This window comes from Pempheris klunzingeri, chromosome 14 (genome assembly GCF_042242105.1).
Source record: "Pempheris klunzingeri isolate RE-2024b chromosome 14, fPemKlu1.hap1, whole genome shotgun sequence".
Classification (NCBI taxonomy): domain Eukaryota; kingdom Metazoa; phylum Chordata; class Actinopteri; order Acropomatiformes; family Pempheridae; genus Pempheris; species Pempheris klunzingeri.
In genome coordinates, this window is record NC_092025.1 from 589,497 (window position 1) to 604,954 (window position 15,458).

The following is a 15,458-nucleotide window of genomic DNA, read 5'->3' on the forward strand; positions in this document are numbered from 1 at the left end:
GCTCTGCTGCAGACTTCATTAGATAGAGTACATGCCCTCTGGTCTTGGCCCAACGCATCTACTTTTAAAATCTTATCAACAAAAAACAGCTACTTATCAACTAGATAAGCACATTTTAATCAGGGTCTGTGGAGGATTCCACAAGTCAAATTTTAGATGTTTAATAATCACACAGAAATCAATTTGATAATATTTGATGATCACATTGTCCAAAGTATAAAGGTATGATGGAAAACCAGTCTGGTCTAAAATCATTTCACAGTTTTTCAGTACCAAAACTTGTAATTCGTAATGACATATGCCACCGGATAACTGGCACAAAATGGATGCATAGTTTAGCCAATAAAAAATAATGGATTCATTCAAGATCAATGAAGTTTAAGACCATCACTTGTCTGTTATGAGACGATGAGCTCGTAATGAGCTAGCTGCTGTAGCTAGCAGTGGTGACAGTGCTTACTACTGAGGGGGCTGACTGGAACTCTGACAACCCACAGCTGCAACAACCCCACTTTTAGTTCATAGGTGAACTTTTCCAAATAGAGTCAACACATCAGGGCTGACCTGCTGCCTCCTACTGTACGCTGGCTCTTGGTCCTGTCTCAAGAACTCCTCGATGGACACCAAGCGAGTATTCTCTCGCTCATCCTCCACCTCTGAATCCAGCGGTGACATGCTGGGGGGTCGGATGAGGTTAGTGTCATGAGGGTGAAGGAGGTCTGCGATCGGGGCTTTTGGGGTAGGGATGTGCTCGGGAGTCCCGAGCTTGGCACTGGGGTCCTCGACGAACTCTGACATGGATGGGAAAGGACGCATGGTTTCAGGGCTGTCGGTGTCTCTGTGCTGCTCCAACACTGCTGCTGCTGCCGTCACGGGTGGTTGTGCAGGTGCTGGTGCTGCTACTGCAGATATCTGAGGGGCTGAGGTGGCCACATTAATCTGAGGATGAGAAAGATCAGTCAGTCCAACACCATTTCATCAGATCTACTATTCTAGGACAGGGGTTTTCTGGACAGTCTGACAATGGGGGCCCCATCTGATGAAACTGACACAACCATCGATCCCCCGCCCCCCGTGAGTTAGCTGTGGGCTACACGTGAGCTGTTTGTTTACAGCTCTCCCTCTTTAAACTCTCCCACTCCCCCACTAATGAACAACTCTTGGCGCCTTATATGTAGGAGGACGGCAGAGGGAGGATTACCACTGGTGTAATGGCGGAGGCTACTGGTAATGTGGCCTCGCACGCAGCCAAGGCAGCAGCAGAGGAGGGGCTGGCCCAGGCCTCCACGTATGAGGCAGATGAGAGAAGACCTTCTGAGTGGAGAGCATGAGGAGGGTTGGCAGGAGCCTCCACTGTGAGGCCACTGATGTGTGTGTCTGATGGCAAAGGGCTGGGCAGCATGGACACTTTGGCAGCAGAGTTCCCGTAGGACGGCGGTGAGGGAAGGCTACTGGAACCTTCGTGGGTGCAGGATAGGGGTGGCACAACTGGGGCAGTGATGGCTGGACCTGCCATGATGGCAGCCAGCTTGGAGGGCACATTGACTGGCAAAGAGTCACAGGACTCCCCGTGGGCGGACATGGTGCGGACAGTGAGCTCCTGAGCTGCCTGCAGGGACTGGATCTGAGAGGGGCCCAGCAGGGCGCTGCCGGCCGTCGGGGAAGACACCTCCAGCACCTTGGAGGGGAGAACAACGGGCACGTGTTTAACTGTACACCATCTTACAAAAGATTCAGATTCAGCACTTCTTGGTTGAAGAGAATGTGAAGTCATACAAAAAGCGCCACGTTCTTGCCTTTTTCTTGTCAGCATATATGGTGTATCCAGTGACGCGGACTCCGTTGGAGGTCCCGGCAGCATCTATAGTAACTGGCAGCCAGCTAATGAGGGCGATCCCCGGGGAGGGGCCGTGCTCCAGCTGTACATCCAGAGGAGCATCAGGGGGACCTGCAGAGAGTGAAAGTGTCATACGACAGCCAGAGGTGAGCAAAAAGTAGAGGAATGTTTCTATACTATTATTGAAAATACAGTGCTTGGGATAAGAAAGGATTATCACTATGGACAAATGATTCTACCAAGAGAAAATGCTAATATTCTAAAGGGACATTGAGAAATTTAGAAACCATATACCTGGGCTCCCAGAGTGTGGGCATGAAACTTAAGCAAATTTGAATGATCATTTAGAGAAATACAACTCAAATCTGATATGACACTCATCACAAATATTCATCTAACAGGCCTATTATGAAAGATAAAATATTGTTGACTGTGAGGAGCAGCAAACTGCACTTTAAGAGCAAGAAAACACCAACATGCCATGATAACAGAGCCCCTCTGATTTCTAAACCATGACATCAGTAGGTGTGGGGGAGGGGGGCATTGTCAGGACCAATCAAGTCACTTTTTGTTTTACCCTTTGAAGCAACGAATTCTGTGTCATGGTGCTTTGGCTATTTAACAAAGGAGAGGCAGTGCAGAGCAGTCCACAAAAGAAGCTCTGAAGAATAAACTGGGAGGTAAAAAATGAGCTCCACTGCTACTGACACTACTGTGTTTGGACAGGATGAGACACACTAGGTGAACACGTAGCTCCGCCTCGAGGACCGCTGCCCAACAGCTCAGTGATATTATTGCCTACATACAGTCTGTCACAGTAAGGGGGGATGTGACGCATCCTAGCAGCGCCACTGTCTAAAAACACCACAGTCACATGTATATATGGTTGGAATAAAAAATCATTCAAGGAACTTGTTCATCACATTATCCACATAAAGATTTGTTAAGAAGAACAGAAGAACAGACCTTTCTTACACACACACACACACACACACACACACACACACACACACACACACACACACAAACAGAAAAAATGAAATGACTTGAGTGCATTTTTAGGTGATGATACAAGTTCACAGTCATCATTTACAGTCATCTAACTGGCGGCTCTCACTTTTGTGTTCACTCCTTAAATACACCTGTGCATCTGAATGACCTGATGGAACGAGCCGTTTCTGTTGCACTACAGCATCAAAAAACTCTTCACCTGCACCATCATCACTTGAACACATGTTCTGTTCTGACTCAAATGTTTGGTAGGATTTCATTTTGAATGGGGAAAAATGTGTTTTATTCACACATGACCCAGAGACTACGTGTAAGTGTAGTTAGAGAACATCTAGTATTAGTTAAGGTACTAAATCCTGACCTGCCATCAGTGTGGAAAAGGTGATCGTAGCGCTTCTGTGGTCACGTCGCTCTGCAGGTAACTCCCATGGCGTGCGGTGCGGCCGTGCCTCCACTTTGACTGTGTACTGCAGGCTGGGCAAGAGGTTATTGAGGCACAGCGAGTAGCAGCCAGCCTTCACCAGCTCACACTCCTCCTCATTCAAGGACACAATGTGCACATAGTTACTGTTGCTGGGCAGCCAGGTCAGGTTGGCAGAGGTGGCGGTGATCCTCTCCACACGCAGCTGCGTTGGCGCCACACAAACGTCCCGACCGACCAGCATGCTGCAGCGCAGCTGGTCTGAGAGGCCCTTCTCTGTCAGGCTTTGCACTGACACGCGGTAGGCCTTGAGGTTTATGTCTAGCCGCTCCAGCACCGCTTTGGTCTGGGAACCGAAGGGCACATTGAGCCGCAGCTCTTGGTCCACATACACATTATAGCTCCACACATTGCCCCACCCAGCCGGCACCAACGGAGGGTCCCAGCCGATGATGATGCTCTTGGCAAGCTGCTTGATGAGGGTGAGCTTACGTGGGTAAGGCACAATGTCCACTCCCACTTCCTCCAAATCCAAGTCCAGGCCGTTGGTGAGGGGGGCTGGGACAGCCAAGGCCGATGCTGAATCTGAGGGGGCTGAGGCAGGGCCAGAGGCAGCAGAGGCCTCTGTCCTTTCTGAGGCGCTGACGCCCGTGTGGAGGTGATGCTGGTGGCTGGCACTGTGCAGGCTGCTGTCTAGCAGGGAGTTATGGGACATGTCCGCCGTCTCTGGATGCTGAGCGCTCATGACATCGTCGTCTGATACACGTTCCACAAAGTTAGAGGGGACCAGCCCTCTCCGCCCATCCATCAGCTCACCTGTAAGGAGACGCAGTGAAACACTGAGCACCACATAAAAGACAGAAATATGCAGTAGCACATGCATCGGACTTACCTTCATAGAAGCCATCATCATCCATATCTCCATACACATAGATGTATTCTCCAGCAGTGAGCGGAAGCTCCACTTCAGGGTTGTCATTGGGGCCATCATATGGATTATAGCTGTAGAGAATGTATTTACCAGGAAGTTCCCTTTTTATCACATATCAACACACTGTTGGCACTGTGATTCAAATCTCGCCTCAGCTTAATACTTACCTGTATCTTGCAATGAAAACCTGAAGCTTTGCTGCTCCTCTGCTGGCTGTGAAAGGTGCCGGGGCGACGTCGATGTCCAGCTCCTCCACTTCACTGGCAGTGTCCACCTGAGAACACCATGAGCACAGCCTGAGTCACCGGGACCTTTGGGCAGTCCTAACACTGCTTTCACTAGGGTTTGAAAACAACAACTAATTCTTCCAAGCACAGTGAAGCTGTGAAATGTTATTTTTTAGTGCAGTTTATTCATATTTCTCCTCAACACTGACTATACATGTATAACCACTGTGTGTAATATTCTTGTTATATGGTTGGTTAACATCAGTGAGCCACTGTTGCTGCTGTAGTAAAGAATCACCTTCATAGCAGTGACGCACTGTACAATAAGAGAGGTTGTACAGTATATTTATAGCTCCCTGGGAAAACCTTTTTAAGGATAATCACTTACAACTACTACTGTATAACCTTCATAATCCACAGTGGGGAGTGGATTATCTCACTAAATATGAGCTTTATTGAACTGTTGGCAGACGACTGACTAGATGAAAAGACCACCAAACTGTATGCCATAGTCCAAAAAACGGACTATTTTAGAGACACGGTGCAACAAAAGCACTAAATCAGATCCAAGTTAGCTGTTGTATGAATGAGCAGGAGAAGCTTTAGCATGTTCAGCTACAGTCTGTACTCGCGTGAGATGACAGGGAGGTTAAGGAGAGCTTTTTAATCCATTAAATCCGCACAATCAATGTGATCGTGCATGGCTGTCTTGGTAATCTTGATGAGCAATCCGTCTGTCTATGTAGAAACAAAGAAAGCAGAGGAGCTGCAGGCAGGGGTCCTGCACCAATGACATAACCTTGGTCAATATCAAGTGACAAAGGGAGCGTTATCACACTCAACCGGCTAGCAGATATTAAAAGTGACTTTCAAACGTTGTAGGCGCTAGGGATCTGAAAAGATGCTTACTGGATTATTTTGTGAGAGATGGCATATAGGTTTCATGGATGTATTATCAGACCTGAACACAGCACTGCAGTTTACATTTTTCACAGTGGCGACTTGTGGTAGTGCCACAAAATAATTCCCCCACAGACCACAACTGCCAGCAGTTTTACTCTTGTAAAGGACACACCCAGCTGCGTAAACACGGTCAGTTATTACTCTTTGATTATTCTTAAGGGGCAGGGGCCTATTCAGTGGGACGCATACCCTGGAAGCTAGAAAAATCCAGTGAAGACACATCTTTGGGTCAGGTATCCAGTTCTTGTAATACATCCATAGAGTAGCAACAGTGAGTAAATCTAATGATCACAATCAGCTCAATCAATTAATACAAGAACTAAACTAGAAATGAAATAAATGAAAGTCTAAAAATGTTTGTAGTTTGTAGTCTGCTGTCTGGTTTGTTTCTTTTAAAGTGTAACATCCACCTGTCCAGGGTCAGCAGGTAAAAGCCTTTACACAGTTAGTCTTAATTCAGGAATGAGTAACAGGTGAAGCGTGGCACATTCTCGGGGCTGGTACCTCATGCGTTGGGCTTGACTTGTGCGGACTGAGGTGGGTGTCAGACTTGGGGGTGAGGTGCGTGGTCTCTGACTTGCTGGAGGAAGAGCCTGACTTGCTGACGCTGATGGTGGGCAGCTCTCGGTGCTTGGTAACAGGCGAGCGCTCCACCCTGGACAGCCCTGCAGCGTGGGGGGTGGCCCCCATCCGCAGAGCAGCGGCCACATCTAGCAGGAGAGCAGGAGGGGATAATACATAATCCACGACGTTAACAGACAACCCTGGCCCTCTCACTGGTTAACCTGGTTGAATCCATGAGCAGCTAGGTGGGTGAGGTAGGTCACTGGTTTACATGCAGGAGGCTCAGGGTTGAACCGGGCTGATTAAACAGTGGAGGAAAATCCTGCCTCCATCTGTCAGAGGTCAGAGGTCACTACCTTGAGGCAACGTGTGTCACACCAGCACTGTTAAGGGGCTTAACTGGCTCATTTCTCACTGCGGCCCACGAGCACCGACCCTCGTGTGGCGGCCAGCATTACAGACAAGCTCCGTTACAGTGTTGGACTGTGGCAGCGTGGGTGAGTGAGGTCACAACATGCCATGCTTTTATGACCGTGCCCAACATGTATCATGAGTGACGGACATAGTACCGAGCGGATCATTACCCTCAGGGCAGGAGAGAGTGTCACCTCCCTCGAGACTCCAGAAGGCTATTTCCCCCAGAGACACCATATCCCATGAGCCACCAGTGCAGTCTAAAACACATGAACAGTGCAGGAGAAAGAGCTTGAAAACATTTGTGGGATGCATACTGTAGGAAAGCCTTGGAACTACATTTGCACTGTCGTGGCTGGGATTACACTCTAATGGGCACCGTTTGTTTGGTGAAAAGGAATCTAAAATGCCTGCGCCGACAATTCACAGCCTGCAAGCTGAAACAGCACACACACACACACACACACACACACACACACACACACACACACACACACACGTACGTACGCACACACACACACACACACGCACACGCACACGCACACGCACACACAGAGGAAGCCTCTCCGATGCTGCTGGTCTTTGTTTCCCAAGCCATACTTTTTTTTCATGGGTCAGTTCCTCTTTTGGTGATAAGATTTCCTTAGGAATGAATCCAAGAACACCAACAAAGATCATATAGGCTACTATCCAAGCTGAAGTGATTTAACTATCAGATTATCTTGAACCGAGGTGGAATATGGATAGATACTAACCTCGTTCAGTCGTCAGGCCCACCCCATTGGTCAGAACAGAGAGGCTGGGATTGTTAAGGAGGCTAGAGCCGGCCAGGTCCACCTTCGAGGCCTGCAGCCGAAACTTCTCCAACTCTTGGGACAGCAAGCCAAACTGTTCGCTCTGGCTGCGACATTTATCCTCCAGCTCTCGTACCTTTGACTGCACATATGGCGAAACAGACACATAACACACAAACAAAGTTTTTAACCAACTGACCAGCCCAGCCACCTTTCAGCACTATCACATAGGATATCCTAAGGGTAGGTTCTGTTTGCCCATCGTTTTAGCATTTTGGTGTCCAGTGCAGAGCGCACAGTGCACAGGGGTGGGGACAGGTATAAACAAGTGGGAGGTGCATTCAAATGAAGCAGCGCAAAGCGAGCTGTTGGTGTAAATGTGTCTTTGCTTTGAGAACAGATGCCTGACAACCATGTCAGTTGCCGGTGGAGCGTCACTTGGCTGCCACTTTGTGTTTTTATCGACAACAGCAAACTAAATACTTGGAGCAAATGTGTAGAAATAGCAAAATAATGCTTATATCATAAATGAACTATTTGAATTAATTACACTACAACCACAAAATGCACTTAAATCTGTATTAAAAATATTTGATGTGGACAAATCAGTCTACAAATGAGTCCCACTGTATCTGTGAATGAATATGAGTGATTCTGACAGTTTCTGTTGTTCACAGACGCTTTACACTGTAAGAAAAGCTTCTCTCACAGTTCATTAAATCTCTACAGCTACCTGAAATCTGTGCTGGCATCTAAAACAGAGCGCAGTCCTTTTACCGTCCACTGTGTTTATAGTATTTTCCCTGTTTACATACAAGATGGCGGATTGGTGGAGATCATTGATTCTGTGTCACAGCCTCCTTGATGAGAGCAGTGATGTGACACCACACTCTCTGGTCTATGTCCACCTTCACCCAGCTCGGTTGCACTGTGCACATCTGCACATACATGGACCAGAATAGTCTGTGTGCCCAAGATGTGGCCGTTTGTGTTTGTCTCTACACGATCAAAATAGAGCCCTGTATGGAAAAGCCATGCAGAGACCTTTTACGCCTACACAGCTACTTACTTGGTAGACATGTACATTTTTGTGTCTATTATAGATTAAAACACATTCGACAGAATTCACGTCTGATTTTATACAGTTCTGATTACTTCGGTGAATGGGCCCATGGAGCAACACAGTATGACAAACATACAGCAGATACATTACTGCTTACATGAATTATAAATACTACATTATATATTTTTTATTAAGTATTGCAATGAATACGGGTTTCTGCAAGACAGACAATATAAACAGTGAAACATTTGCTATAAGCTGCAAACAGACAAAGCAGACAAAGACTTACAGGCTCAGAGGAAAGAAAAAGGGAGGGAAATAAAGGCGGGTGGCTTTTTGGGTAAGATGGGAAACAAGAGCAAAAGCCAGATTTGGAGGGGTAGCGTTGGCCATGAGAAGTTGTGCCTCTGTTTTACACTGCGTTCACTTTAACAAAGCCTCCAGACAGCAGGGTTATTTGCCAGAGCACTACAGAGGTTCGTCTCAGCCCCACCGAGTTTCTACATGTGGCTGATTTCACTTCAGGTTGCGGTGGGAGTTTCCTGGCAGGCTGATCTGACAAAAGCCTCTGCACAAAACCGCCTGAACAACATTTCCTGTTAGTTGTCACCTACGCAAAGCCGACTGTGCAGTCAGTCGTTATCTAGCTAGTACGAGTATGAGTACTCAGTTACAAACAGTGATGTGTTGGGGACATGCAAATTCTACCTCAATAAAATGAGATCAAGTAACAAGTGGGCATGATAAAAGTGCTCAGTGTGGCTGGGAGCAATAAGTGTGCCACACGTTATCTGGCCTCATGTGAATGACCTGGTTTACACACACTTTGGTAACGAGGCTAGAAAAATTGCATCAATATCACATGAGCCTCTGTGGCCACAGAAGCATGACGAAAGAATGTTTGACAGTAATTCCCCCAGGCTGTTACTTCCAGTTTAAGCATATGTACACAGGACACAAATGATGTGCACACCTGGTAAAGTTCTGTCAGCTTGAAGGATTTAAATCAAAGCAATTTGGGTTGCGTTTGGTGGCTCTAACTACAGGAGCTAGGGAAGGTTTTGTGGCAGGAAGACAAATCATTTGGCTCAGGAGGTCGAGCAGGCTGAAGGGGAACAGTACCTGCATGCAGTCCAGTGTACTCTGGTTAGCACAAAGATCACACAAAGGACAAAAAAGGGATATAAAAGTAAACACATGCTTGTGAAACGATGAATCTGACAGAGACAAAACATATTAATAAAGTAGAAACACAGCAGTCTGAGGTCGGCAACAAAGTCCTGTCAGGAGGCAGAGTCAGTCACAGGTCTGTGGGCCCTCAGCAGCCGACACCTGCCTTTTGAATGAGCACATATCCTGTTTAATCCAACAGATTCCAAAAGGCAGTGTGTTTACTTGGCAACAAAGCCAAGGTTATTGGGAGGGAAAGAGACTTTCTCCTGTGATGCTCTGGGTTCAATTAGAGACAGAAAGTGAGAGAAACAAAGCAAGAGGAAGGAAACGAGCATGTTTAAAAACACGAGCAGCTATACTCTACCAGCTCCCTCCGCAACACGAGCTGAGTCAACTCCTAAAATAAAGTACACACGTCATTTAGGAGCAAAGTCAAGTCACAAAATGTACAGTGTGAAACACGGAGCACACAGCACACATGTAGTCACTGGCTGTGGACAGTGACAGTTTTGAGGTTTAGCTTCGACGTCCTTTTGACCCGAACCCTTTTTTTTTTTTTCCAGCAGCCAATCAGACAGATGGAGACTTCAACTGTCATCGACAGTCTGGGTTCATTTTGAATTCAAAGTGCGTTTCTCTCACACTGGGAGCAAGTATACATGTCACACGGCAGCGGAGAGGCCATCTGTTCAAACGGTTTTCCAGGAGTGCTGCAGAAATATGCGTTTTCTGCAACAGCTTCCATGCCAGGTGTTTAAATACGAACGAAGGGCCCATTTTACTGTAGATCCACGCTGCTTCAGTGGCAAGGGGACGTCTTTAGTCTACTAAGAGCAGGAATATCTTTAAAGATTTATGCTCTTTTTGCCTGGTGTTTGAGAGAGAAGAAAGACCTTCTTCAATAATTAATTAGATTTGATCTCGTCAGACAGAAATACGTTTCTGTGTGAAATACTGAGGAAATCTGAAAAACACTCTTCCTCTCTCTGATCTTGGGCCAAGTGAATGAAGTCCCACTCTCTTGTGTGTCTAATACACACTGGCAGCCTTGATTTTTGTTTTGGTAACTCTTCCTAAACTCAACTCGGGGCTCTTACCGTATGGCAATAAAAGCACTACATGGTATAAAAATACTTTATTTGCTTTTCCTCTTTGCTGAACAGTCACAGTGGTGGAAAACACACTCACCTCCAGCATCTGAACCACTCCCTCATGCTCCCTCTTGGCGAATAACTGAGCCTGATGGTTAAAAAGACATTAAAGTCAGTTTAACGTTGTGTGTTTGTTAGTCTACATTCATAAAAGTCTAATTCACAGTACAGTTCAAGACTCAATGCTTCTTTGGCACCCAAAGGTTGCCTCCTGCTGGACAAAGCCTCCCGTCCCCCTTTATCAGGCTAGAAACAGCCTCTGAGACATGAAGGTCTGATTGTAGACCAAAATATTTGTCAGATTTATCAGAGTAGATGACAGTAGATAGATAGAAGAGCACAGCTTACCCGCTGTAAGCGTTTGATTTCATCCTGTTTGAACTTAAGGATAGCCAGTGCCTGCTCATGTTCCAATTCCAGCTGCTGCCTTCGCTCGGCGACCTCTCGCATATGCTGTTCAGAGAGAGGGCAACTTTATCAAGTAGCATGGTGATGCGTGAACTTGTGATTGAACAGTGTCTGAGCCCAGCGGTACCTTTAGGACCTGCTCTAGGTTCTCCAGTTTGGCACGGAGTCTCTGGTTCTCCTCGAGAACTGAATTGTGTTGAGCGGTCACTTCAGAGAGATCTTCCCTCAGCTCCTCATTCTCAACCCGAGTCTGAGAGACAGCAGCAGGTTAACTGAACGGATCATTTTAACGTAAAATTACACTCTGAGCAGCCATTCTCATTGTTTTGGCTACTTGGAGTTTTTCCTCATTCTGCAACATAAAAATGAAGAGTTGTTTACAACCTCTTTGACTGTCTGTCAAATATCATCACAGCTGTGACTGCAAAAACTATGAAGTTGAGAACTATGAATATAACAGAAAAGCCTTTATTGTCACTGCGTGTGTGAAACTATGAAACTGAGAACCACTTAGTGGAAAAGAAACATCTCTTTCCTTTAAGGAGCTCGACAGCACAGGGACACACTGACCTGGTCGAGCAGCTGTGCCTTCCTCCTGAGGAGATCTGCCTCCTCCTTTAGTTGCTCATTTTTGCCTCGCTCATCCTCAAGCTGGCTCTCCTGTAACCACGACACAAGGCAACATTCAGATGAAGCCGAACAAATCGATATCTTCCACCAGGGTAATGTTTACACCAGGCTGGAGCGCCACCAGAGAGCATGTGAGAGGAAGGACCGCTCACCAAATCCAGACATCTCTTCTGTCGCTTCTTTACTTCATGTTCGAGGTTTTCACATTCTTTTCTCTTCTTAGTCAGCTCACTTTCCTAGACCGACAATAAGAATAAAGCAAAAAAGTTAGTTACACTATCCTAATAATATAGCTCTAAAACTAGATCTCCTAGTTTAAAAGGAGCGCACTCTGAAACAAAACGCAAACTGTACAAAGTGTATAGGGCAAAACCATGAAAAACAGCATGTGATGCCATAAAACATGCTTTGGAGCAATATTTCACAATGCAGAATACATTGGCTTTAGTTTCCACCTCTGACACGACAGCAATGAGGTATTACAAAGCTTAGCATCCTTTAATTATTCTAAATGCAGCTTACATGCAGGACGAGCATAGGAGAAATCAGCTTATTTCAGCATGGTCACAGGACCTCAATCAAGTATTACCACTGGGGGGGTGTGTGTGTGTGTGTGTGTGTGTGGGGGGGGGAGCTACAGCAGGGACGGGCTAATTGCAGACCACCAGCAGCTGACTGGAGGAGATACTGTACTCTCACCAGTGATGACACGGCAAGACAATAATGATAATTAAACTGCAATCTGTGGTCTGATTTGCTTGATTGGGTATCAGTCGCAGCTCCCAGGGCCTAAATAATACGTATCCAGCAAGGATGTGCTGTGGTGTGGTCAAACCGTGACTGTGAAGCTAAACTACCACCACAGCTGCACTGATTGGAGTTTAAATGCTCCAATCAAGACATTGTTCATTATTCATTTTTGTTTTTCAGATTGTTCTCCCATATCGGTCTTGGCCAGAGGATGTTGTAGATGACCATGTGTCTCCTCTCACATGTATGTTTCTCCTAAACACTTTCCTGGCTCTGGTTTCCACCTCTGTCGCCTACACCATGCACAGAGGATATTTTTACCTGGGAAATGGCCGCAGTTAAACTGATCCCATGAGCGTGCAGGTTATATTTTTTTTGTATCCCTGAAATCCTTGATTCATCAAAGAAGTCTTCACAAACGCCAGCAGCCCTGCAGGGCTGCATTCAAGCACAACAGTGCTCTGAGCGAAATGCCGGCGTCAGCGTGCTAACAAGCACAGGCTTCAGCAGGTGTGAATGTTTACCATGTTTGATGGTTTAGCATGCTAGCAGGCAAATACTTGATAATTAGTGCTGACCACAAAGTATCAGCGCTCATATCGCACCATGAGTGTCTGTCCCAAATGAAATACTTCAGTCTGAACCAAAGTGGTGGCCTGAGCAATGTCAGTGGGTAAAAATATCACCTGCGCTCTTTCTGGGCTAATATCGATTCTGTAACAAACCTGTAACTCATCTAAGATATTCCATTTCTGCCCCAACACAAGTTTCAGATCATTTGAACAAACTAAAGATAAAAACCTTCAAGCAATGTCTCAGCTATTTTCACCATGTCCCCTGTTAAACTGAGAAGACGAAGGTCAAATAAATGAAGTTGCTCCTTTTGCAGTCAGCTTGCGTCCTCTTCAGTTTAAAATGTAATGAACAGCATGACGATTACAAAAATTATACAGCTGCTCATTCCCTTCACTGGCTTGCAGCTTTAATTAGGGCTTTAGTGCAATGACTGATCCGTGTGTGGAGACATTATGCATTTGAGCAAACCATGTGAAAACATTTAGGAGAACAGAGTTTAAAAGCAGCACATCACTCACAGAAGTGCGTCTGCACATTCATTATTCCTCTCATCAGGAAAACTGCAACGCCAGCTTTTCCAACAGCGACCACACATCAGTGAGAGCACTGAGGGTAACGCAGGTGTGATCTTGTGATGTGAGGAGACATGAAGTCTGTTACTGATACTAATGTACTCTGCCATTTTTCCCAATTGTTCCCCAGTTGTAAATTTCCTCAATGTGGGACAAATAAAGGTTTATCTCCTCTCATCTTTCTGCTACTGTGTAATCAGTTCTCCATATGTTGCATGATTTGGGCTTTTATTTTAGCTGTGTGTGTGTGTGTGTACAGTGTCAACGCACAAACAACAAACAAAACATCATCAACCCACAGCTGAGAGGGAATCTGGTCTATTTAGGCCATGAGACCCACTTGTAGAATCAGGAAGGGGCAGTGTGCTACTCTTCTGTTTCCAAGGGACAGGACCAAAATAATCCCAGCATTACGTAACAAACATGACCACAGTGTTGCCTTCTGTGGCAGTCAGCTCACTCACAGCTTTGAATTCAAGCTCCAGCTTCACACACAAATTGCAAAGTGGGCAGCAAAGCTAGATACCTGAAATGAGGTCTGACACATTATTACTGCTAAGAGCTGAGTGAAGGACCATTATGGACGACGGTTTGGAGGAAAGCACTGATTTGAAAGCCCCCTCTGCCCCCTCTGCTTTCATCAACAACATATACATATACAATAGATACAGTGGTAGTAGATGCTCTCACCAGAAACTGTAGGTGCTGCTCCTCTGTGTGGTCCTCCTGATGGGAGGGGGTCGGGCTGAGGCCCGGTTGGGGCGTCACTTGCTGCCCCGACTCCTCCTCCTCTCCGGGAGTCTTCTCACACCTGGATGGAGCTTCATCTAACACCACACTCGGGGTCTCTGCTACAACCTGGCGGGGACAGGGACGATTGTTCAGTCAGTCTCTTTACATTTACAGAAGCGATCCTGAAAAGATCCATGATCCATGTTATCGCACTAAAACACTTCAACAGATCAACTACTGAGAAGGGAGCAAATGTATGACTGTTGTACTGTGCAGTAACTCTTAACATGACAACCCCCACTGTGAGTGAGGATTAGCAGCAAGCCTCCTTCCCAGTGGTCCAACTACAATCAATGAATAATCCAGGGGGAATCCCTCTGGCCTGCCACACGACTACAACACATTAGCAGGAAGCCTGTCCTTCCTTATTAGCCTGGTTGTAGTGACTTGACTGTTTCGCAGTAGGATACTTTTTATACTCATCACTGTTATGCACTGATTTTTTATAAACTGCATGATTTGTCCACCTTGGATCCAGGTGGGGGACAGGCTGACGCTGGTTAAGGGTTAAGAGTCAGGAATCAGGGTCTAATTTTAGCTCAAACCTACTTATGCTCAGAGTAGAACTGTGCTAGTGCCGCCAAGGCCATGACCCAATAACAGGATCAAAGGCGCTCTGCCACGTGCTGCGAAGGGGGTCTCTCCTGTCTTTACGCCGTTAGTCACTAAAAGGAGTGTCACTAACTATGGAGTTCAGGCACAGTGCCCACTTGTTAAAGAAATAATTTCTCCAGGGATGGTTGCAAATGGTTGCAAGGAGAGATTTGAATACTGTGCTGACAATTTGTATGCTTTTAAACCAAATACACCCCCCCTCCAAAAGAAATGATTACCCATGAGCTAGAATGTCTGCTAAAGGATAATGCATATATAACACTGCTGGAGCTCGACTCATCATGTGTTCCTTCTGACCTGTGCAGCTTCAAATATACAGTCGTTTCTATGGTTTTGATTATAAAAATGCAACAGAAAAAGAATTAGTTTAACTAAAAGAATTAGTTTAACTAATCCAGCAAAAGTAACAGCACCTCTTTCTCAGTTAGTATAACATGAGTGTGTGTGAGGGAGGGACACAATGGGGGAAGACTGCCAAGAAAAGTCCCCTCAGAACACTGAATCATTCACGTTGGAGTAAAGCTATTCAGTCTCATGGTAGTTTCTCACTGGAACTACAATGTTGA

The 15,458-nt window shown here is 46.1% G+C and overlaps 1 protein-coding gene across 1 annotated transcript in view; it reads right to left on the bottom strand.

The window, feature by feature from the left end:
* LOC139213058 (peripheral-type benzodiazepine receptor-associated protein 1) overlaps nt 1-15,458 on the bottom strand; it is a 54,632-nt gene that overhangs the window by 9,957 nt on the left and 29,217 nt on the right. The window contains exons 6-19 of the mRNA XM_070843671.1: nt 14,176-14,343; nt 11,740-11,823; nt 11,528-11,617; nt 11,085-11,207; nt 10,898-11,002; nt 10,587-10,637; nt 7,124-7,304; nt 5,895-6,100; nt 4,368-4,474; nt 4,162-4,271; nt 3,210-4,085; nt 1,797-1,948; nt 1,202-1,678; nt 565-939 (exon numbers count right to left, since the gene is read on the bottom strand). Of these exons, the coding sequence (XP_070699772.1) occupies nt 565-939; nt 1,202-1,678; nt 1,797-1,948; nt 3,210-4,085; nt 4,162-4,271; nt 4,368-4,474; nt 5,895-6,100; nt 7,124-7,304; nt 10,587-10,637; nt 10,898-11,002; nt 11,085-11,207; nt 11,528-11,617; nt 11,740-11,823; nt 14,176-14,343 (3,105 nt within the window). The remainder of the gene's footprint in view (nt 1-564; nt 940-1,201; nt 1,679-1,796; nt 1,949-3,209; nt 4,086-4,161; nt 4,272-4,367; nt 4,475-5,894; nt 6,101-7,123; nt 7,305-10,586; nt 10,638-10,897; nt 11,003-11,084; nt 11,208-11,527; nt 11,618-11,739; nt 11,824-14,175; nt 14,344-15,458) is intronic.